The following is a 22,528-nucleotide window of genomic DNA, read 5'->3' on the forward strand; positions in this document are numbered from 1 at the left end:
GTTGGAGTTAGCCACACCTGGGCTTGGAGTCTATTTCAACTCCTTCCTCCGTTTGCTCAGATCTGTCAATATGACAGATAGAGCCTTTCACTATTGAGTGGGGTTACAACAGAACCGCGGCTGCTTACAAACTTCTTGGCAGCACCCCGGCAGAGTAACGACACGCTCAAGACCTTGCTCTAGCTCTAAGCAGCACTTCTCCTCTCTCTTAAGGCTTATAGCTGTGCCTTCTACACAAACTATAGAGTTACACACACGAGGGAGAGTGAGAATTGATTCGAGTGATGTCTACACTTGTTGGCTGCACTTATGTCATGCTGGAGGCGCCTAGGGGTCCCTTTTATAGGCATAAGGGGCCTAAGAGCCGTTGGAAGCAATCCAGAAAGGCAAATCTTGCCTTCTGTCGGGTGGCGCACCGGACAGTCCGGTGCACACCGGAAACTGTCCGGTGCCCGATTTCTTTCCTTCTATGGCGAAGCCGACCGTTGCAGATGCGGGAGCCGTTGGCGCACCGGACATGTCCGGTGCACACCGGACAGTCCGGTGCCTCCATCTAGCCGTTGGCTCGGCCACGTGTCCCGCGCAGATCGCGCGGCCGACCGTTGGCCCGGCCGACCATTGGCTCACCGGACAGTCCGGTGCACACCGGACAGTCCGGTGAATTATAGCCGTACGTCGCCGGTGAATTCCCGAGAGCGGCCAGTTCGCTAAAGTTCAGCCTGGCGCACCGGACACTGTCCGGTGCACCACCGGACAGTCCGGTGTGCCAGACTGAGCTGCCTTGGCTGTACATAGCCAAGCCCTTTGCACCTCTCTTCTTTTCTTCTTCTTTCTGTTTCTAACACTTAGACAAGTATATTAGTCCACAAAACCAATGTACTAAGTATAGAAACATACCTTCTCTTAACCATTAAATCTATAGCATTCCACATGCTTGAGCTTTGATGTTGGACTCATAAATCATCAAGTTGGCTTGACTTGATCTAGATTGACATTTCTTAGCTCCAACATCCTGCAAAGGTCACATAGAACATCTCCAAACATAGGAACAACCCAAACTAAAGATCAAGATGAACTTAGCTCTTTTGGGCTGCTTCCAGTTCTGGTTTTGACACTTGTTCTCCTTCTAGTGACCTTGATCTCCTTCTTAGAGCTTGATCTTGAGCCTTATGACTTACACCACATGACTGTAGCTTTTACCTCATTGGTTGTAAGTCACGTCCTTATGTAGTGATCCTTGATGTGTCGTAGCTGTTCTCAACTCGATCACCCTTGACTTTGCAAGCCTTCTTCTTCACCCTTGGCTTTGGGTTCCTCAGTCTCCTTGACCTTCTCCCGTGCACTTGGTACCTCGAAGCTCTTCTTGCCTCAGTCCTTGGCTTGATCAGTTGTCTCCGAGCTACTCACCCGAGTATCACTTTTGCAATGTCCATCTTACTTGTGATGTCCATCATGTATCCATAATCCAGTTCTTGGACCATCACATTTGTTCACTTGTGTTGAACCCTGTCAGCTTTACACTAAGCACCTGTTCAACACTTAACACACTTGTTAGTCCTTTAATTGAGTTGTCATCCAAACACCAAAACCACAAGAGAGCTTTCAGCATCATATCAAGAACTATATAGTCTACTTACGTAGAAAATCCTAGATGGTGATGTTGATGCAGACATGATAAGACATTAGAATTTTGGCAAAGTCAACTGCAAATTCTACAATCACAACTCTAAAAGAGTATAAGTGATTGCTGCTCTCTCACAACCCTACTTGACCCATTATGACCTGCTCGATTTTGTCATATGCAAGAATTTAGTGCAATAAAACTTTTAGCCTAATCCTCTTGATTGCTACTAATTTATCTTTACAAGGTTTGGATGAGACCCTTATGTTGGCTTGGTTGATACATATATCCTATGCTCCTTGTTTATATAATCTCTATAAGACCATCATACATGTAAGGAGTCCTACTTGCACTAGGATTATACAATTAATGAAAGTTCTAATATAACTTAAAGACCTAATAAGACACCTCTCACCTTTATTGACTCCTAGTCTAAGTAGAACTTGAGCCACCATATAACATGTGTAATACCTCACTTAGAGGTTCCCTCTGTTTTCTTTGTTTTTTCGTTACCAAGTGGAATCATGTTGTAATGTGATTTGATTATATATATTGTTGTATCACTTTTCATACATGTTGTAGCTATATTGGATTATTATTTTTCTTATATCTTTTGCTAGATCTGAAAGTCTACAGTCTTAATCAATATGATCAATGTGGTTTCTTTTTTTTTACCTTTTTTATTTAAATATATTTATTCTAACTTTATTTACTTATAGTAAACTAACTTCTATTTTATATTCTATTTTTGTAACATTCAAGGAATTTAGCTAGCTACTAATTAAAATTTAAATAGACTATTTATTTAGGAACCTTTTCTTAGCCCTCGAGAGTTAAAGAGATTATTCAATACTATATTGATGTTCTGTAGTTTGAAGTACATGGAGATGTGGCTCTGCTACACCTCAACTGGACACAAAATTAAAAGAAAATGATGTTCTTGTTGACAATGAACTTGGGATATCGATTGGTAATAATTTGGCTTGAACTTCTTCCTTAAGGATGCGTGCGATCCAAATAATAAATTTAATATGGTAGTTAAATAATCTATATTTGTACTAATTGATTGATCTTTTCACTCTGTTCTAAATTATATATATTATTTTTTTAATATATTGTTTTTACTATGTATTTAGATATAATATATATATCTAAGTGTACAGTAAAAATTATGTATTAAAAATTCAATATCTTATAGTTTAGAATAGACGAAGTAATTCAGTTGATGGATCAATGATTCCGTGGATAAACTATCATGATCAGGTTATGTCGACGATCTTGGTAAGAAAAGTGGCTGCTGACTAGAGAACATTGTGGAAACCCAGGCTAATTATCACTATTAGATTAGTGCTTTCTACTTTTTATTTAGTGAGCATTGAGTAGTACTACCTCTGTTCATAAATATATGATATCATTAATTTTTTCAAAAACTTTAACCACTCGTTTTATATTTAAAATATTTATTTAAAAATGTAAAATTTTAAGTTAAGTATAAATTATCTTAAATGATAAAACGAATCACAACAAAATAAATTATAACTCATTATTTTTTTGAATAAAACGAGTGGTTAAAGTTTTTTAAAAAAGTAAACGTTATCATATACTCCCTCCGTTTCTTTTTATTTGTCGCTGAATAGTGTAAAATTGTACTAACCAGCGACAAATAAAAAGAAACGGAGGGAGTATTTATGAACGGAGGGAGTGAGTACTTCTCGCCTGTGGCCGTGCGTCCGTTTGGAAACGTGGTTGCGTGGACGACTATAGTTACCTCAGTTGATTCTTGTCATCTTGCTCTGTTGCGTGGTTGCGAAAATCGGTGCAGTGTGGAGTTTTCGACGTGATTCTTGGCGTCGGCGGCCGGGATAAATAGGGCTGTCAATGATTGATATGCCTTTATCGGACTATTAACCGCGAGAAAGGCACCCTACGACACACGTGTAACATATGCTTCAAATTGGTTACTGACTTATCAAAACATTATTACTTTAGATTGGTCACTGACTTATCAAAACATTATTATGATAGAAAGGACTGTCTTCGGTGTTTAACATTTACCTTGAAAATCATGGTAATATATCAGCAGAAACTGATATGTGGTTTTTTTGACATTGTTTGGAGTAGTAGTACGAATTAAAATAACATCAGCATTAGCAACGGAGAACTTTGTATTAGCACCACCATGTTCTCTTCCGTCTAAAATAAGTGTCGTCCCAAATTAGAATTTGTTTTAGCTCTTGATTTTCATATCTATATTCAACGAAGGATGATTTTCATTATTTTATATATCTATTAAAATCCTAAAACGAATTTTAGTGTGGGAAAGAGGGAGTAATAGTCTAGATGTGTATCTTAAACTACGCGTGGACGAAAGGTGTATGCTTAATATCAACACCTAGCAGCCACATAGCAGGTTCGTTTGTTTCGTTATGGACGTGGCATTATCCTGGCAAATACGTATTTGACAAAATGTATGGGAAAAAAAGACCTCCTGTACCAAACCAGAATTACTAGCTAGCAATGGACAAACAAAGTCGTCAGCATTCAACTCTGTAACTATCAACAGATCCTGGGGTCACCTCAGAATATACCGTGATATCGTGTATAAAAAATATGTAACTTCTTCGTAGAGCTATTGTTGGGGTGATAATGGACAACAATCCAAATGTTTCTTCATATTTTTAGTTAAAAAATAAATAGAAATAGAGTCTGACTCTAATTCGATTGGATTCTTAAATTTTATAGTGTAAAATATAGAGTCCATTGTCACCTTACGTAAAATTGGTTGAGTGGCTGTGATACTTTTATTTGGGGGGTGCATAAAGAAGACCACTTCTCAGTGCATTCAATGTACTTTCTTTTAATGAGTTCTCTCGTAACTCAATTTACTTTGACGACTAAAACTTCCTCTTAAAACTAATATTTTCTTATGGTATTTAGAAGGGTAGGTACTCTCACTAAAGACATCCTAGCCAAGTATGGTTGGATAGGTAGTACGAAATGCAGCTTTTGTAATCAAAATGAGACTATTCAATATATGTTATTTGATTGTTACATTGCTAGAAATATCTAGAGAATTATTTACTTTGTCTTAAATATAGAGAGATCCAACAATATTTATCATATAACTGGATCTTGCATTGGTAACAAAGGAACTGCACTCAAGAAAAAACCCCTAATTGGAGTAGCGACAATGTTTTGTTCTATTTGTATTTGTCATAATGATGGTGTCTTTTTATTTTTAATCAAAATCATCACTTATGTAGGTTATTTTCAGGATAATATATTGGCTCAGATTCTAGAGAATGTTGCAGAAAGACCAATCTCAACTAGAGGTTTCGTGGGGCATGTCGATCCTTGGAGGTGGTGGCTATGGAGGTCTAATGCTAAATTAGAGGGATCTTTATTTCTCGATGATTTAATGTTGTGAATGTGATGGAAGTTGTTTTATGTTTTGATTTGTATTCCCGTATAAGAAATTATGAAAGGCTGGAAAATTTTGTTTCCGTAATCTAAAAAATCTAAACATGTTATAGAGTTTGATTCTAAGATGAATAGGAACACATAGCATGTGTTAGGATTTATGGGCTTGGCCCAGTTAAGAAATTCTAATAAATCCCAGGAAAATCTCAAAAGCCCATACAAGTGGATGGCTAGGGAATTGGTGGAACAAATAGCATCATATTGCTAGTTCTAGTGGAGTAGAGCTAGCTTAAATATGGAAGCCACACTCACTCAACAAGTCATGGATGAGAGGAGAGAGTGTGGAGAGCCACACACGCGCGCTCGCTCGCCTCGCCGGGGCGAAGGGCGCGCGGGCGCATGACATGCGCATGAATGGTCCGTCGAAATCCGGCCCCTCGCCTGGCCGGGGCGGGGCAGGGCGAAGGGCGCGGGCGCACGACATGCGCGTGAATGGTCCGTCGAAATCCGGCCCCTCGCCTTGCGGGGGCGCGGCTACCTTTTGCCGTTTGATTTTTTGGTTTCTTGACTGTTACGTTTATCCTAACCGATCGCTATAAAATTTCAACTGATCGCGAAATTTTTGTGGGCGGATAAGACCGGGGGTCGCGGACTCGGCCCTATATAAGGAGCCCGACAGCCAGCCTCCAAATCATCCCAGTTTCGCTTTCGCCTCTCTTCATAGCTGAGCCGCCTTTTAGTTCCCTTCGTCCCGACCGCAGAGGTGCATCTGCGATCAGGAGAGCAGGTCTCTGAAACCCTTCGTCTTCTAGATCCTGCACCGGGAGAGGGCGAATAAAGTTTTTGGGAAGCGTCTTCACGCGACTGCTCGTGATCTTCTGACCTCGTCGACCCTGCTGATTTCGCTACTTCAACATCGTCGACCCTGCTGATTCCGGCGCACGCCATCTATCAGTAAGTCTAATCAGTACGCATCATCTGATTTGGCTTTTTATTTCAGTTCTTCTGAATTGGTCATGATTTATATTCGAAATTAAATTTGGAATTTGTCTAATTATTCAACATCATGATCATTGAATATATCTTCTGAGCTTCATCTTGCAGACTACGAACTATACGTCTAAGCAACAAAGTATGGATTTTTTTGGCAATATAATATCGAGGGCAAAGTTTTCCGTCTTCACGAAAGGAAAGCAACAGTTCTATGAGCCGTGACCAATCCTCCTGGAAGTCCTACGATCCCAGCAACAAAACAAGGTGACGCACTTGCGACATGTAACGTCATTCTAATTTTAGCATTGCAACTGAAGATGCCCGTTTCGATCAAGGAGCTAAGATACTCCTAGTCTAGGAATAATAACCGTATTAATCGAAAAAAACTATCTTCTGTCCATTATTTTTTCCTTAGAATATACAGTTAAGTGTTGAAATAAATATCATCGTTATTTTCACCTACAATTAGCTCTTAGGCTATCTTGGGTACCTTACAAATCATATCTATCATCTTATGTATCCCAACAAATTGTTAGCCTTATGTATCAAATGCGCCCTAAGGTCTCGTTTGGTGGATAGGGAAGTGAGGGAGTCTATGGGAAAGGAATCTTCTTCCTATTCAAATTTAAATAATATAGAGATTTTTTTATAGATCCCTTCTAATTCTCTGGATACCAAATCAGCCCCTAAGGACTAGTTTGGGAGTGAGAAAACTGGAAGGATTGAAGGGACTAGAATCCTTTTCTTATTCAAATTGAATAAGAACTATCATCTCCAATCCCCACCGATTTTGTGGCTTTCAAGAGCTAGTTTGGGAGTCACAAAACCGGAGAGGGTTAGAGGTGCTAAAATCTATTTCTTATTGTTGGGACCATGCTTCGACGCCGAAGGTCCTGCAGGAAGAAACAGCTTCGCTGAAGCTGTCCACATGTGATGACCGAAGGTTCCTCTTCATGAAGCTTCGGAATTACAAACCGACTTAAAAGTAGAATGACCTTTTAGTCCATAAATGTTTGAGTCGTTGTTGTAAACTTTTATGAGGGACATAATTGTAATTCCTCACAGGCTGTGTCCCGTGCCTATAAATAGTGAACAGTATTCCTTTACTGTTCACGCATTCCTGTAATTGCAATTGCATCACTCGGAAATCAATCTTTGTCAAGGCAGAGGTATATATGTATCTAATATTCGAATACATTAAGTTAATACAATATAAGAATGATGCTGTTCATTTATAATTTATTTGTCTTTGATGCTTCATACTCCGTATTAATTTTATATAATCCATTGGAATTCAATTACGAAAATTTAACCTTCGTAATTGTATTATCTCTAACCTTCGTCCGAAGTTCATTAATCCTTAAAGGAATAATGCTTCATTGGACGAAGGACATTAACACTTAACATTTTATGTTGCCTTGTTCTTAATTCATAGCATTTGAGAACAAGCGACCAACATTGGCGCCCACCTCCGGTGAACTCACTTCCACTTTTCTGAGCTAATGGCTTCATTCAATATTCAAGCTGGAGCTGCTTCGGTTCCGAAGCTCGTACTCCCGATAACAGGCGGTTCATGTTCAGAACCAGCCAACAAGAAACAGAAGAAGGAAGCACAGAGAAGGGTACAACATGTCGGGGTGCAAGGACCCTTCGTCAAGTCAAGATGGTCTCACATTCCTATTACCTTTTCCCAAGAGGACCTTCAACTCAAGGATTACCCACACAATGATGCTATGGTTATCTCTTGTGTTATCAAAGGATTTCTGGTCCACAATGTTTTGGTTGATACAGGCAGTGCAGTTGATATCATATTTGCTAAGGCCTTCAGACAGATCCAAGAGCCCAAAGATAAAATTCTTGATGCCACACATCCCCTCTGCGGCTTCGGAGGAAGGCAGATTGTAGCACTTGGCAAAATCTCAATGTCAGTGGCCTTCGGATTCATCAACAACACAAGGACTGAGCAAGTTATGTTTGATATTGTTGACATGGAGTACCCTTACAATGCAATCATTGGTCGTGGTACCCTTAATGCCTTCGAAGCAATTCTGCATCCAGCTTATCTTTGCATGAAGATACCTTCGGACCAAGGGCCCATTGCTATTCATGGAAGTCAAGAAGCTGCCAGAAGGGCCGAAGGAAATTGGACAGACTCAAAAGCAATCCATAACATAGATGGAACTGAAGCTTGTGAGCAGTACAAGTTCAGAAGGGAAAAAGCTGCTTCGGCTGACCAGCCGAAACCCATGCTCTTGTGTGAAGATATAGCAGAGCAGAAGGTGCTATTGGGATTCAATTGTCCGAAGAGCAGGAGAAAACCTTGATAAGGTTTTTATTCAACAATAAAGATGTTTTTGCGTGGTCCGCTAATGATCTTTGCGGAGTTAACAGGGATGTTATTGAGCACTCGCTCAATGTTGATCCATCCTTCAGACCCAGGAAGCAGAGGCTTCGGAAGATGTCTGATGATAAGGTCGAAGGTGCTCAGAATGAAGTGAAATGACTCCTCAGTGCTGGAGTTATTAGAGAGGTAAAATACCCAGAATGGTTGGCTAACACTGTTATGGTGAAGAAGGCCAATGGTAAATGGAGAATGTGCATCGATTTTACTGATCTCAATAAGGCCTGTCCGAAGGATGAGTTCCCACTGCCAAGGATAGATTCTCTAGTCGATGCAGCAGCTTCATCAGAACTTATGAGTTTGCTGGATTGCTATTCAGGCTATCATCAAATCTGGATGAAGAAGGAGGATGAATCAAAAACCAGCTTCATAACCCCTAGTGGAACATACTGTTACCTTCGGATGCCTGAAGGGCTTAAGAATGCTGGAGGAAGTTTCAGCAGAATGACAGCAAAGGTTCTCCATTCTCAGATAGACAGGAATGTACTAACTTATGTTGATGATATCATTGTAAAGAGCACGAAGCAGGACAACCACATTGTTGATTTACAAGAGACCTTTGCTAATTTTAGACAGGCTGGTCTAAAGCTGAATCCAGAAAAATGTGTCTTCGGAGTAAAGAAGGGGAAATTTCTTGGTTGCTTAGTTTCAACAAAGGGAATTGAGGCCAACCCAAGTAAAATCGAAGCTATACTTCGAATGGAGCCACCAAGTACAAAAAGGGGGCTCAAAGATTGACAGGAAGGCTGGCATCTCTCAATAGATTCATATCCATATCAGCAGAAAGAAACTTACCATTCTTCGAAGTGCTGAAGTCAGCCGAAGTCTTTCAATGGGGACCAATCCAGCAAAAGGCCTTTGAAGAGCTGAAACAGTATTTGATAGATCTGACAACACTAACTCCACCTACGCCAGAGGCTCCTTTGTTATTATATGTGGCAGCTTCGCACTCAGCGGTAAGTGCAGCACTTGTTCAGGAGAAGCTTGAAGGCCAAGTTAAGAGGCAGGCCCCAATATATTTTGTATCCGAGGTTCTTAGTTTGTCAAAGAAAAATTATACAGAGTTGGAAAAGGTATTGTATGCTGTCTTGATGGCCTCCAGGAAGCTTCGGCACTATTTTCAAGCTTACAACATAATTGTTCCTTCTTCACAACCTCTGAAGGATATTATGAGGAACCGAGAAGCTACTGGAAGGATTGGAAAATGGGCTGCAGAGCTCAATGAATTTTGTATTGAATATGTTCATAGATCTTCGATTCAGTCCTAGGCGGTAGCAGACTTCATTGCTGACTGGACGCCAGGGGCTCAGGAGGAAGAAACAAATAAAGACGCTGAAGCATGGACAGTGTTTTGCGATGGGTCTTGGGGAACCTTCGGAGCGGGAGCGGCTGCTGTGTTGGTTTCACCTTCCAAAGTTAAAACTTGTTATGCGGCAAAACTTGATTTTAGTTGCACAAATAACATCGCCGAGTATGAAGCTCTGCTTTTGGGTCTTCGGAAATTAAAGGCAATGGGAATCAGAAGGGCCATCCTTAAGACTGATTCCCAAGTTATTTCTGGTCATATTGACAAAAGTTACAAAGCAAGGGACCCGAAGCTTGAAAAGTATCTAGATACAGTCTAAAGGATTGAGGCTTCCTTCGAAGGTTTCTCTGTCAAAAATATTCCTCATGGAGAAAATGAATACGCTGATCTATTGGCTAAGTCAGCAGCCCAGGGGCTGCCTGTACCTTCGGAAGTATTTTTTGAAACAATAAAAGCACCTTCGGTCGAGCTTCTTGAAAGAGCAATCCTTAACATATCCCCTGTTTATAGTGAAGATTGGAGAACTGAGATCATCTCTTTCCTTCAGGGTAATTTTCTTTCAGATGACAAAGCTTATAACAGGAGAATAGAAACAAGAGCTCGACCATATGTTATAATAGAAGGGGAGTTATATAAGCGCGAGGTCTGTTCCCCATTACTCAAGTGCTTATCCAGATCCGAAGGTATAGAGTTAATGAAGGACATACATGCAGGTCTGTGTGGATCACACATTGGATCTAGGCCCTTGCTTGGAAAAGTTTTTCGCCAAGGATTTTATTGGCCAAAGGCAGCTTCGGATGCAGCGGATTTAGTTCAAAAGTGCGAAGGTTGTCAGAAATGTGCAAGAGATCAAAAACAACCTTCGTCTTTAACTCAGTTAATACAACCCACTTGGCCGTTGCAAAGGTGGGGTCTGGATTTGCTAGGTCCATTACCACCGGCACAGGGGAACTTAAGATACGTGGTGGTGGCAGTGGAATATTTTTCCAAATGGATTGAGGCGAAGCCCTTAGCCACAATAACTTCATTTACTATTCAAAAGTTTTTCTGGCAGAACATTGTATGTCGCTTCGGAGTACCGAAGGCTATCACTGTGGATAATGGGACACAATTTGATTCTGAAGCCTTTAGGGAATTTTGTAATCAAATCGGCACGAAGATCCATTTTGCATCAGTCCGACACCCAGAGTCAAATGGACTTGTTGAAAGAGCCAATGGGATCATAATGATAGGAATAATGAAGTCAATCTTCAATCAGCCGAGGGGAAAGTGGCCAGACGAGTTAATCAAAGTGGTGTGGAGTCATAACATAACCATCTCAAGATCAACAGGCTTTACACCCTTTAAACTATTATTTGGTGACGAAGCAATAACCCCAGAAGAGGCTAAAACAGGATCAATAAGGACAGTAGCTTCGGCAGAGGGCGAAAACGAAGCTGATTGCTCAGTAGAAAAAGATGCTATTGAAGGGGTCAGACTCCAAGCTGTGGAAAACATCAATAAATATCAAGCTGAAACAATAAAATGGCGCGATAGAAAGGTCAAGTTGAAGAACATTGAACCAGGACACTTGGTACTTCGAAGAGTAGCTAACCCCGAAACAGTAGGCAAATTACAGCTGAAGTGGGAGGGCCCCTTTTTGGTAGTATCTTCGTCAAGACCTGGTTCCTACAGGTTGAAGGATTTGGACGGCAATGACATTCCTAGATCGTGGAATGTGGATGAGCTTCGGAGATATTATGTTTAGTGTGATGTAATTTTTTATATTCTTTTTTGTGGCACCCTTTTTCCTTTCCAAAGGGGGAGAAAGGTTTTTAATGGGGCCACAACATGTAATTTTTCTTTTCCTTATTTCAATTCTATAAGAGCGATATCCCCCAAAAATGTAAATGTAAAAGCTGAGAACGCACCCTCGAGTGCAAAGAGAAAGAAAAGAAAACAGGGAGAAGCTCAAAAGTCGTTCCTAAGGGAATGCAGAGCTTACAGCGAAAAATAAACGATGGTTCCGCCGAAAGTAAAAGGCGAAGAAGCTCCTAAGGGAGGCTTACAGCGAAAAATAAACGCTGATTCCGCTGAAAGTAAAAGGCGAAGAAGCTCCTAAGGGAGGCTTACAGCGAAAAGTCAACGCTGATACACCGAAAAGTAAACGGTGAAGCCGAAAAGTAAACGGCAAAAAGATTTTTATCATTCTTGAGGGGATGAAGGGTCGTGCTTATGGTTTTTTGAGCATGTGTCCTAATATTCATTTGCACATAACATATCATCATGTCATTTGCATTCATGAACATCCATTTAGACATATATAGAATCATCATCATCATGCTGCACAAAAAATATAGGTGCTTCAGAAAAAAGGGAGAAGGGAAAAAATATTCGAAGGAAAAAATTTTTATGCTTCGTTGTGTACGAAAAGAAGGGAAGGTGTTTTTCGCCTTCGGCTCAAAAGAGAAGTTTCGTCCACAGCAAAGCAGACTGGATGCGGTTAAAGGAGACAGAATATATTACAAGGTATGTACAAATTTACATAAGTTACTCCATATCTATATTACAAAAGTTTCTCCAAGAATTTTTGCAGGAAAGCACATTATAAGCAATTTTAGGCTTCAGCTAAGGCTTCGTCTTCAGATTTGTCAAACTTCAGCATTGTCAATCTTCAGCTTCGTCATCCTGTATATATCAAACAGCACAGTAAGAAAGGTACAAATTTCAAAGGAGAAGGTAAAAGTAACAAACATAAGTTTTTTACCGGCTTAAGATGGCTTCGAGCTTCGTCGCCTGCCATTTTCCGCCCGCCACTTACCCAGATCTAGGTCATGAATCTATTTCCGATGCTTCTGGCTAAGCTTGGGATATCTAACAAATCTGAAGCTGACAGGCTGAAGTTTGGTCTGTTCATAGTGTTTCCATGTGTGCAGCCAGCCTTCAAAAAAGCAGCAGCTGTGCCCCGAGAAGCTACTAGGGCGCAGAAGTCAGCGTGCCCACCAATAACTTCGTCAAGGGCATCAACTTCGCCTTCAATATGTTCTAATGTTCTTGGCAAGTTTTCAGCTGAAGGTGTAAATTTCGAAGAGCTAGCTCCGACAGAGTGAAACACGTTCTTCAGCCGCTGCACACATCGGATGCCGAAGCTTAAGCATTTTTCCTGAAGTTCTGTAAACGATTTCTGCAGATTTGAGTGTTTATCCACTTCAGTCTTCAGGCTTGCTTCAAAATATTTCTTTTCTTGCTCGAATTTTTCTGATTGACGGAGCAATTCATTCTTTAATTTGTCATTTTCAGTTTGGATTTCAGCCAAAGAGCCCTCCATGGTCTGAATAATAAAATCCTTCTTTTCTAGTGCACCTTCGTGCTCTTTGACCATGATTTCAAGACCTTGAATTGCGACGTTTTTCTTTTTCAGATTGGCTTCATGATTTTCAAGTTTTTCAGCCAAATCTTGAATGACGATTTTGTTTTTCTCTTCCTCCAGATCTTGTTGCATCTTCGGAACCTTGCTTAATAATATGCTCTGTCGAAATGATCTTCGTCAGAACACGACACAAAAGTTAATAATAATAGTAATAAAATAGCAAAAATATTTGTTACCTTGAAGTTGGCATAAAGCAAGCTTCCGGCGATGTGGTGTCGTTGATAACGACACAAGTCCGCTTCCAGCTTCGGCAAGCCAATGCTTTTGGAAAGAGTTCTAACAATTTTGGCTTCGGTGCGGTTCCGAAGGCATCTTAATTTCCCTTCGTTGACCCCACCAAAAAGCATGGCCCCTGATTTGTATCCGCAAGATATGGCATATTTTCTCAACTCCTCTTTTTCGGCGTCCGTTAATTCTTGTCCGAGCAAATCTTGAAAGTTAAAATCTTCCTCTTCTGAAATTTCATCAATTTGCTCTTTCCCCTTCTCAGTTGCCGTATTCACTGTAGCCATGGTAGCTTCCTCTTCAGCCATTTTCAGCAGTATGTTGTCAATAGCCTCAATTGTGGTTTCCAGGTTGAACTCTTCGATGGCCTCGGCTTCGGCCCCGGTAGCTTCGGCTCCGCTGACTTCAACTTCAGCAGTTTTCATTCCAGAAGCTTCGGCTTCGGCAGTTTCAGCAAAAACAATTTTTGGCACCGTTGCCGGTGGCGGCGTTTGATGGATCACATCTGTTACTTGAATAATTCTCCGCTTTTTTGGCTTCGCAGGACTTTCTACTGCCGAAGCTGCCTTGTCCTTCTGAAAAAACTTCGTCAGTTCTAGTGCCAGCGGACTTAGCCTGAAAGGCAAAGGTTCAGTCATTACCTTCATAATTTCTTCTACTTCAATAGCAGAAGGAGAAGCAGGAGTGTCTTCTTCTTGGACCGGTGTTTCCGGCTCTGGGGATGCACTTTTTCTCTTTTTTGCCGTAGGCACCTTCGGCTCAGGATTTAACTCTTCAGCGCTAATGTTATCAGAATCTTTCTTTTTCTTTTTTGTTGCCTTGACGACTTCTTCGTCAGTAGTGCTAGCAATCCTTTTTCGCTCCGGGCCCCCAGCATCTCCGCCTAGACGACCGTAGTCAGCATATTCAAATCCTATGGCATCAAGTACTCTGTTCAACCTTCGTTTCGACCGAGTGCCGAAGGCCGCTGTCATCAGTTGGTCCTCTTTTTTAGAGTAATTCCCAAGAATTTCATTGCTCATTGTTTCAATTGTATCAAGCCATTCTTGGCAGGGTACTTTAAAGTATTTCTTGAACTTATAATGGTAGGGCAGTCGGACGAGTTCCCCCTTTTTCTTTTCCCCTTTAAGCTTCGGCATTGTCCACTCTTTCATAGTTGGAAAAACCCTGAAGGCCAGGAATTCTTGCACTAAATCTCTAGTGCCAATATGCTCTGCAATAATTTTGAATTCGCCCAGTGCAACCCAAGTTGGACCTTCTACTTCCATTCTGCATCGGGGTCTTGTTTCTCCGAAGGTTAGTTCAAGAGGGCTCTGAACCAGCTTTTCTTTGTCTTCGTCAACTTTGACATAAAACCATTCTGATTTCCAGCCTGCCGGCCATTTGCTTCGGTAGCTGATCACGGGAAACTTCGTGGTTTTCCGATAAGCAAAGTTATAGCAACCAAAATTTTCATGCAATCCATCTTTTCTGGCTTTTGTTTGGTAATGCAGCTCATGAACTCGACAGAAGCTGTCGGCAAATGGCTCTACCGCCTGGCTTCGGAGAGCCCAGATATAGACGCTGAGCCTGACAATCGCGTTGGGAGTCAGTTGGTGAAAATAGATGCCAGATTTTTGCAGCACGTCAGAAATCATCCTATTCAAGGGAAATCTCAACCCAGCCTTTAGGAAGCTCTTGAAAATGACTATTTCATCCTTTTCTGGCTTCGGGGTAGTTTCTTCCCCCCCGAAGCGAAGTAGTTTCTTCTCATTTTCACTGAAATAACCCGACTTCACCATCTTGGAGAGGTCAGCCTTGGAGACAGTCGACTTTCCGAAGTCCAAGTGGCTGGGTTTGCTTGGCACGACAATATGATAATCATCGTCGGGATCAGCTTCCTCAATATTTCCTTCTTTCGCTTCGGCAACAACTTCTTCTGTCTCGGCAACAGTCTGCTCTGCCTCGGCAGTACGGATTGCTTCCGAGGTCACTAGCCCAGATCGTTGCATCGCTTCGGAGATAGGAACACTCTCCGATCCTTCAGCTTCGCCTCCCTCGCGCTCAACCCTAGCGGTAGAGCGCAATCTGGCCATTTAATTCTGAATTTTTTGGAACTAAAAACTTTTTCTTCCGAAACTTTTTCTTCTGACGGAGTAGGCTTTAAACTGGAGCTTCGTTTGATTGCGAGAGTTAAGCTTCGGCTATGGTTAAAAATTTTGGCAGCAAAACAGTGCAATAGCAATGAATGCTGTGGTAACTTCACACCTACCCGTCTGTTTATATAGTGCTGCAGGTAAGAAGGTGAATCGTCAGGATTTTTACACCAGGCGAATAGTTGCTTGCACTCGCTGCGCGGTGGACCGCAGAGACCAAATAGTAACTCTGCAAGGTGGGACCACTACGCGCTCGGAAACTGAATCGTTTCTCGACAACGAGCTCAGGGAAGGTGTTTTTCGGACCTTCGGCTTCCCGAAGCCTAAGAGACTTTTTTCACGGATCAAGCTCGTTACGAAAAACGATCTAGCACCGCGAAGGGGCTACTGTTGGGACCATGCTTCGACGCCGAAGGTCCTGCAGGAAGAAACAGCTTCGCTGAAGCTGTCCACATGTGATGACCGAAGGTTCCTCTTCATGAAGCTTCGGAATTACAAACCGACTTAAAAGTAGAATGACCTTTTAGTCCATAAATGTTTGAGTCGTTGTTGTAAACTTTTATGAGGGGCATAATTGTAATTCCTCACAGGCTGTGTCCCGTGCCTATAAATAGTGAACAGTATTCCTTTACTGTTCACGCATTCCTGTAATTGCAATTGCATCACTCGGAAATCAATCTTTGCCAAGGCAGAGGTATATATGTATCTAATATTCGAATACATTAAGTTAATACAATATAAGAATGATGTTGTTCATTTATAATTTATTTGTCTTTGATGCTTCATATTCCGTATTAATTTTATATAATCCATTGGAATTCAATTACGAAAATTTAACCTTCGTAATTATATTATCTCTAACCTTCGTCCGAAGTTCATTAATCCTTAAAGGAATAATGCTTCATTGGACGAAGGACATTAACACTTAACATTTTATGTTGCCTTGTTCTTAATTCATAGCATTTGAGAACAAGCGACCAACACTTATTAAATTTAAATAAGAAGGAAATTCTAGCACCTACGAACCTCTCCGGTTTTGTGACTTAAAGTAGCGCTAAGTGTTGTTGATTGTTTTGTCCTACTTTTTGTGCGGTGAGTGTACTACGAAGAGTAGTAACCGGCCAAGTGTCCAGCTGATGACAGCCGTCCGATTCAGATCCAACGCCTGGACCATTCGACAAAGTTTTTTTTAGGGGGAGTTAGGGGTTGGGGGTTGGTGTGGTGTTGAGACATGCAAGCTGGAGACCAACAAGAAGCAGGAACAGAGAAGAGCTTTGTTTTTCGAGTAAAATAAAACGGATGACATGGCTTCTGTTGCGTGTTTGTCTGCTCTGTTTCCAGCAAGCTTTGCTTCTGTTATATGGTTACCGGCTGTACACTGTATCTGTGCCAACAAAAAACGAATCTAAAACGAAGAAATTCCCTTTTGATGTCGCCCCTGTGAAGATATCAGGCTACGTTGATCGATCAATGGATCTGTACAGAAGAAATGCCGAAAAAAAACGACCAGGGAAGGGATCCTCCAAAAGAGTAAATAAAATTATCCAAGAGGACCACTGCTGGGTGCTGGGTGCTGGGCTGCTGCTGCTGGCCTGGCCGTGTTAAATCTCGGCCGCCGGTTGCTGATGCCAGACTCAGATGAGCCCCAGAGTCTGCACCAGGCCGCCCATCTGCAGGGCGGCGTCCTGCCACGGCAAGGCGCCCGCGCGTTGCCGCCCCACGAACTCGACCACCTTCGCCAGAACGCCGCAGTCGCCGCGCCAGGCCGCGCCCGCCTTGTCGCCGCTCTTGAGCAATGCGACGTACGTGCCGAGGTCGTGGACGCTGGCCAGGTCGCCCATCCTGAAGAAGTCGAGGGGCAGCTCCACGCCGACGTGGGTGTAGCAGGAGGCGCGCCACGGGCGCAGCGCCTGCACCCCGGCCGTGGCCTCGTTGAGGAAGATGCCCGGGAGCTTGGTGATGGGGTCGTGGACGTTGGCCACGCGCAGCGCCTTGACGCCCAGCTCGTCGCAGCGGGCCTTGAAGGCGGCGTTCCCGACCCTGGGGCCGCCGAAGGAGAAGACGGTGACGGGCGCGCCGCGGTTGAGGCCCAGCTCCGCGAGGTCGTACGCGAAGAGCAGCGCCAGCGCGCTCCCCATGCTGTGCCCCGCCAGGGTGACGCTGACGTCCTCGCCTGCTGCGGGCCTGTCCTTGGCGCGCGACCCGACGAGGCGCGACACCTCGCGGAGGAGCTGCTCCCGGCAGCTCCCGGCGCCGCCGAAGCGGCACGTCGTGTCGACCGAGGTGTAGAGGCTGAGGAACCCCGACTCCACCTTGACGTCCGGGCGCGGGTCGCAGGGGTCCAGGCGCGCCGGCTCCAACGAGCTCATGAGGTTGGCCACCCACTCGGCGGGCGTCACGGTGCCGCGGAACGAGACAAGGACGTCGCGCCTGCCTAGCCGCCGCGTCATCTCGTCCGTGGACACGGCCACGTAGCCGATCCAGCGGCCGCGCCCGCTGGTGGACGGCTCCATGGTGGGCACCGCCACGTCGGACGCCGCGTAGACGTAGCGCGTGATCTCGTACCCGGCGCCGGCCATGCCCACCTCCTCCAGCAGCCGCCCGCGGCCGTACTTGCAGCTGAGGTGCCGGCGCGACGCCGGGTCCAGGTCGAACGCCTTGTAGCACGCGTGCACCAGCTCGCCGTAGCGCGCCACCTCGGCGCGCAGCACCGGGTGCGCCGCCGCCGCCGGATCCAGCAGCCCCTGCCAGTCGTCGCACCCCTGCAGCTGCCGCCACATGCCCGCCACCACGGGCGCCGTGCCCGTGGTGCTCCGCGCCCCGCGCCGTGGCCCCACTGCCTTCACCGGCGCGCACGCCGCGGCGACGCTGGCAGCCGCCGCGCGGCACCGGGCTCGCCGCTGCTGCGTATGCGCGGCCGTCGCTCCCCCGCATTGCTGATGAATCGCCGTCGCCGCCACTGCCGCTGCCGCCCTTGCGGTGGATGCCAAGGCCATGGTGAGCTAGCAACCTAGGCGCGCTGGTGTTGTTGGCGGTGGGAACGCGAAGACCATAGACGACGAGGAGGAGAGGAGGGGGAGAGTGTTGCATGGATGGAGCTAGCCGCGCGGGGAGCGGGGGCTTATAAAGAGAACAGGGTGTGGAAAGGAATTCACCTGTGGAGGCTTGCACGCATGTCGCAATCCCTCCAAATCCACCCGTAGTGTCACTGCTACAGGAGGGGAGGAAGTTGAGAGTTGAGACCTGAGAGGAAAGCTGCAGCGGCCGGGGCCATGCACGCCACGCCCACACGCGCGCGCTTTTGTCAATAACTTGGGTGGGGGGCACCGGCATCGGCACCGGCACCAGCAACACGCACGGGCACGGCGACCTGCCCCCCAGTGTTCTGGCATAATTGCGATCGGGTATGCACAAGCAAGGGCTAACCGCCATTAGGAGGGGTAATCTACTGGGATTTCAATTCGTGGAGAGGCCACAAAAGTGTGTTGTGAATTGTGATGATGTTGTTCGTCTCGTTTGCATTTTGGAAAGAAAAAAAGTCAGTTTGGCAAGTGATTGACCTTGACCATGGTGAGATGAATTGCAGGGGCTGCTGAACTCTGACATCTTCTTTTGCGTTTGGTTGGGGGTTGGTCGTGAGCTGAGATTAGGAGGAGATCCTCCCCCCGGCGGGGGATGGCCGTCATAATCACAGGGCCCCGACTAGGGCCAGACCACAGGCCGGATGTGACGGAATCTAAGGATTGTTGGATCATGTCGTGTGTTGGACCTGAAGCAGAGCAGGATAGGAAAATGTACTGGATACGCCTACTGCCTGCCCGCAAGCTGGTACTGCTGTCTGTCTGCTAGGAGACGGAGTACTCGGCACTGATCTCCTGCTGGCTGCACTGGGGTGGTTTCCCTTCCTTCCTAGTATACGAGACAGAACAGTTTGCAGTGTCAAAAGAGCAACCTTTCTGTCCTGAACCACGAAGGACGAAGGGAGTTCCGGGACATTCAGAATCTATAGCCGTCAGTCAGACTGCCTGCCTTGGAGGTTTCTACTGACACCAAACCAGGTATCTAAAATAACCTATGCCGAGAACTAGTGTAGGCCAATCTGATCTGAAGTTGACCAATCGGGCAATTAAGGTTGCCAGTTGGAAAGAAGGCCGATCGGACACCCATCCACGCCCCCCGCGGACGTGGCCGAACCGCGGCCGCGCGCCGTCGGCCCACGACGCGCACGCACGCACGCACCCCCGTCGGGCGTCACGGCGGCGACGTGGCCGCGCAGACCCAGCCTTTTGGGGCGATCGACGTGGACACGGCCCCCGGCGACCGGCGTCGGGGCTGGGTCTTGCTTCTTCCAGGACGTGTAGCGCCACCGATGCGATGTCGTCGTCCGACTTTCTCCTCCTCCTTCATACTATATACTCCCTCCGTTTCTTTTTATTAGTCGCTGGATAGTGCAAAATTGTACTATCCAGCGACTAATAAAAAGAAACGGAGAGAGTATATATATGCGAGTAATAATGGTCACCGGTGGTTTGGCGAGGGGTCAACGGCCCGTCTGTCGCCGAGTAGCAGCAGCGTCAGGCCGTCAGCGTTCTTTGTTGTTCATCCTCGCCTTTCGGCCATTAAATTGGGGCGATGCCTGGATCCAACAAGCCGAATAGTGATGTCTAGTGTGTTGCTGCTCGATGTGATCGAGCTCTGCTGCGAGCATCAATGGTGCCGAGGGGGGGAAAAACATAAGCAAAAGCGATCTAATTCTCAGAGCATCGTTTATCGTTTTTTGTCTTCTTTTCGTCCTGATGAGTTTGCTTATTTCCTATCGAACTGTCAGTGATTGTCCTGCTATCAAACACACTGTTGACTCCACAGGATTTGTCAAGCCTGCGGGGCGGGGGTGGAAGATGAAACGCCAGAACACATATATATAATCAATGCTGCAGTCTCGCGGTCGACTTCTGAAACGCGCTACAATGTTGCGGTTGACTTGGTGGTGGCGCGGGGACGATGGACAGGAGGATCCGCTAGCTGTAGGCATCGGTACGGTCACGTTTTGACGCAGTGCAGTGGTCACTGGAGAATGCGCAACAACGAAACCTCCTTGGTCATAAAGATAGGGCCATGGCAATGCTGCTGCTACAGACAACGAGACAAGCCTAGCCTACGATCGGGACCGGCCGGCCGGCCGGAGACCCAGAGCAAGCAGCGGGTTGACGTAGCGCTCTCGGTCGAGGAAGAAGCCATTTCATGTGGCTCTCTGTCGTCGGTCCTCGCTCGGTAGGTGCTACATCTCTAGTTTCTTATTGCGGAATCTGGACTGTTCTTCACTTGCCGTTTGCTTAACACTACCAATACCGGCCAGCAACCAAAAGAGCCAGAATCACATTCTACCAAGAAACTAGGCTTCCTGTCGTGCCTAGTTGTTCTATAATTAAGCATATATACGGGTACGTGCGAAGATCGATCGTCTGCAGTCTAGTCCTTTGACGACGTGCATGGTGACGGCGGGGATTGATTTTCTCGATGTATTCTATTTTGATTTTGGAATTGTGATCGGTTTGGCTAGGTTCGATGATGGCGTTGGCGTCGTACAAGATCGCAGTAGGCCAGCGGAAGCAGAACTAGGTCACCTTTGCATTGGACTAATAATCAAGACAACGCTGATTGAATTGTTTAAACAACTAAGTACTGTACTTAAGTATATAGGTAGTGGGTGTGGGCGGTCATCCAGCTCTAGCGCCCCTCATGTGTACGTCCCTGCTTGTACCTTGTAGTATGTTTGGATTTATCTTATATATATATATATATATATATATATATATATATATATATATATATATATATATATATATATATATATATATATATATATATATATATATATATATATATATATATATACACGCGCGCTCGATCACCTTATTAGTGGCACTAGTACTTAATGTACGTATATGGTTACGCATACGCGCGCGCATCGTCAGGTTATATACAACATACATCCAGAGTTATAGCCATGATATACATGGAAGTAAACGATATCATGCATGTGTTCGATCATCTCACCTGACGTAGGGATGCAGCAGGATGCTTGGCTAGCTCTGTGTTGCATTGACTTGGATGAGTTAACACGCGCGAGAGGTCCACGGGCGGGCGCGCAAGAGAGGCCGTCGTGGGGTCAAGCAACAGTGGCTGTCCATTAAGGACGATCGGAGAGACTCTTAGGCCTTGTTCGTTTACATCAGATTACACCCGGAATCGTTCCAGCTAATCAAAGTTTATATAAATTAGAGAAGCAATCCGGCTAGGAATCGTTCCGACCCATCAATCCGACACAAATGAACAAGGCCTTAGTTGAGCAAAGCTACCTGGCTGACTTGCGGAATTGATGATTTGAAGCGGACGTACACAGCCCCGGCCGGCGACGTGGCGCGTCCCTGTCCAGCCAGCCACTCGGGGTCTGCAGGTCTGGGTAGCCGTAGGCTCCCGCGCTCTTTAACTCCGCGCGCCTACGTCAACGGAAAGCGAACCGTGGCCCGCCCGGGTCGCGCGCGATCCGATCCGTGTCCGCGCCTCGCTCGCTCCATCCGCACACAGGGAACTGGTCGTGGTCGACGAAGCACACATCGTGTCGACCGGCCGGCCTGCGACGGCGACGTGCGTTGTCCCGCGCACAGCTAGCTAGAGCTAGCTAGTTAGGCGCGCGTGCATGCGAGCAGCGAGAGCGCCGGACGGATCGGACTCTGGCCGGCCTGCCTAGCTGCCAACGCCGAAACGAAAAGAGGAGGTCGTCGTCGTTGTCGTCGATCCCGGGAGAGAGGTTGGCGCAGCGCATCACGCTCGCGCGCGTGCACCGGTGCACGTACGAACGGTTCTTGACCTGATCAGGTCCGTGGCACTGACTCGCTGAGAATCGCCGACGACACTCGATCGCCGGACAGACGAGAGAGGCGGAGGTCTCCGGCGGTGGACCAGGGATTCTTTCGTGCCGCTTGGACCGCGCGCTTTTGCGTTAGCCGCCCCTGCG

The 22,528-nt window shown here is 45.5% G+C and overlaps 1 protein-coding gene across 1 annotated transcript; it reads right to left on the minus strand.

The window, feature by feature from the left end:
• Positions 1–16,911: 16,911 nt before the first annotated feature.
• LOC103636400 (phospholipase A1 EG1, chloroplastic/mitochondrial) lies at positions 16,912–18,590 on the minus strand. The gene has a single exon (XM_008658755.4). It carries the CDS (start codon positions 18,504–18,506, stop codon positions 17,145–17,147), a length of 1,362 nt encoding a protein of 453 aa, XP_008656977.1. The 5' UTR covers positions 18,507–18,590; the 3' UTR covers positions 16,912–17,144.
• Positions 18,591–22,528: the final 3,938 nt, after the last annotated feature.

Source organism: Zea mays, chromosome 8 (assembly GCF_902167145.1).
Source record: "Zea mays cultivar B73 chromosome 8, Zm-B73-REFERENCE-NAM-5.0, whole genome shotgun sequence".
Lineage (NCBI taxonomy): Eukaryota > Viridiplantae > Streptophyta > Magnoliopsida > Poales > Poaceae > Zea > Zea mays.